General features: G+C 53.3%; 1 protein-coding gene across 1 annotated transcript in view; it reads right to left on the bottom strand.

The window, feature by feature from the left end:
• The window catches only part of ACTN4 (actinin alpha 4), a 77,357-nt gene that overhangs the window by 12,811 nt on the left and 62,669 nt on the right, over positions 1-1,877 (bottom strand). The window contains exon 10 of the mRNA XM_023742309.1: positions 367-597. Within this exon, the coding sequence (XP_023598077.1) occupies positions 367-597 (231 nt within the window). The remainder of the gene's footprint in view (positions 1-366; positions 598-1,877) is intronic.

Genomic DNA, 1,877 nt, shown 5'->3' with positions numbered 1-1,877 from the left:
GGCATGTTTTCCCTATACAGTAAAACCCGTGAGAGCCGGAACTCGACGGGACTGCCTTGAATCTCCCAAGTCTTCCGCCTCTGACAGGGTGCAGTCTTACTGCTTCTCTAGCGCTCACTTTAATGAAAAAATATTTGAGTTTTCCTTCCCTGACAAGTTTCCACCTTACACAGGTTCTGGCTTTTGCAGGTTTTATCGCATATATTTTATCACAAGAAAATTTAAAAACAGCAAGACTGTGCTGGCCGAACAGTGAGTCTGTGGGCAGTTCTGGAGTTTTCCTCTCTGGCAGGGACGCAGGATCCAGGCCCCGCCCATGGCCCCGCCCCTTCCCGGGCCCCGCCCCTTCCCGGGCCCCGCCCTCACCGAGACCATCTTGCCCTCGGAAGGCATGAAGGCGGGCCGGTTGCTGAGGCGCAGCTTGGTCTGCAGCGTGTTGAAGTTGATCTCCAGCTGGCACTTCTCCTGCACCTTAGGCGGCTTGTGGACGCGCCGGTAGTCGCGGAAGTCCTCCAGCTTCTGCTGCATCTCCTGGATGGTCTTTTGGGGCACGCGGTCCTCCAGCCAGGGGATGGTGCGCCGGATCCACTCCAGGAGCTGCGGGCCCACAGGAAGCCATAGGGTAGGGGGGGCTTTGCAGGGAGCCCTCCCCGTGCTGACAGGGTCGCCCCAGGCTCACGGCGCACATGGGACTGGGGCTCCGAGGGCCCCGGCTCAGAGACTGCCTGTGCTCCCCGGCCCGCCTGCTCCAGGATTCCCACTGGGACCCCCGCAGGGAACTCTGGGGACCACTGTGCTGTTCCCTGGGTACTCCCTTCTGTGCCTTTGCCCTTGGTCTTCCTTCTGCTCACATCTAAGGGCTGCCTCAGCCCAAGCACCCTCCTTGGGAGGTGGTCCCTACCACCTGCTACCACATGAGCAGCTGCCCCCATCTGCACTGAGCCCAGCATGGCCGAGATGTCTTGTTTCCTCCATCACTGACTGGGAGCGCCCGCCTCCAGTGCAGGGACAGGGGCCGGCACAAGTGCCAGCTGCACTCTGGGAGGGCCAGCGCCCCGCACAGGGCCTGGGACGTGAAAAATAAAACTGAAAAATAAATTAACAAGTATCTTTATAAGCCTCTCAGATCTCTGATTTGAGTGAAAACCAACAACCAAACCTGTTGCCATTGAGTCAATTCTGACTCATAGTGACCCTACAGGACAGAGTAGAACTGCCCCAGAGTTTCCAAGGAGTGGCTGGTGGACTTGAACTGCCGACCTTTTGGTGTGCAGCCAGAGCTCTTAACCACTGCACCACCAGGGTTTCCTTGATGGAATGAGGTAGCATATAACCAAGCAAACAGCCTGGAAATTCTAAAACAATTCCAGGAAAAGTCAAGCTGGCTGTTTTCCGGCATAGATGTGCTTGGAGGAGTGGTTCCCAAGTACTGATCTCTGGCAAGATGAGAAAACCCAGGGCAAAGGTACCTATGTGTGCGTATGTCTTGATGTGTCGTGCCAACTGTCCTTTCTCTATGAATACAGCCTTTTCACTTTTCTTGGAGTTACAAATGATGATGATAATAGATGGTCGTTTTTTCTGTTTTAACATCCCTAACTTGGCAAAATAAAAAGTTGGCAACCCTAGGTTAGCTGTTAAATACTTTTTCAAATTTTCCTGGTCCATGAAATCCCAAAGTCTGGGAACCACTGGTCTAAGAGTAGCAGTTTCCAAACTACGACTCTCAGGGCGTGTAAACTGTCTTCATCCTTTAAATACAAAAATTTTAAAGACAGAGAAGACTCTGGAAGAAACAGACTAATCACCCACATTGCCAACTGAAGTTACAGGTTCAGGTTCAGGAGGGGAACTACCTGGCTGGAATCCCAGCTCTC

Source organism: Trichechus manatus, unplaced genomic scaffold, assembly GCF_000243295.1.
Source record: "Trichechus manatus latirostris isolate Lorelei unplaced genomic scaffold, TriManLat1.0 scaffold00207, whole genome shotgun sequence".
Classification (NCBI taxonomy): domain Eukaryota; kingdom Metazoa; phylum Chordata; class Mammalia; order Sirenia; family Trichechidae; genus Trichechus; species Trichechus manatus.
The sequence above is the reverse complement of the archived record's forward strand: the minus strand, read 5'-3'. Positions and strand labels throughout refer to the sequence as shown.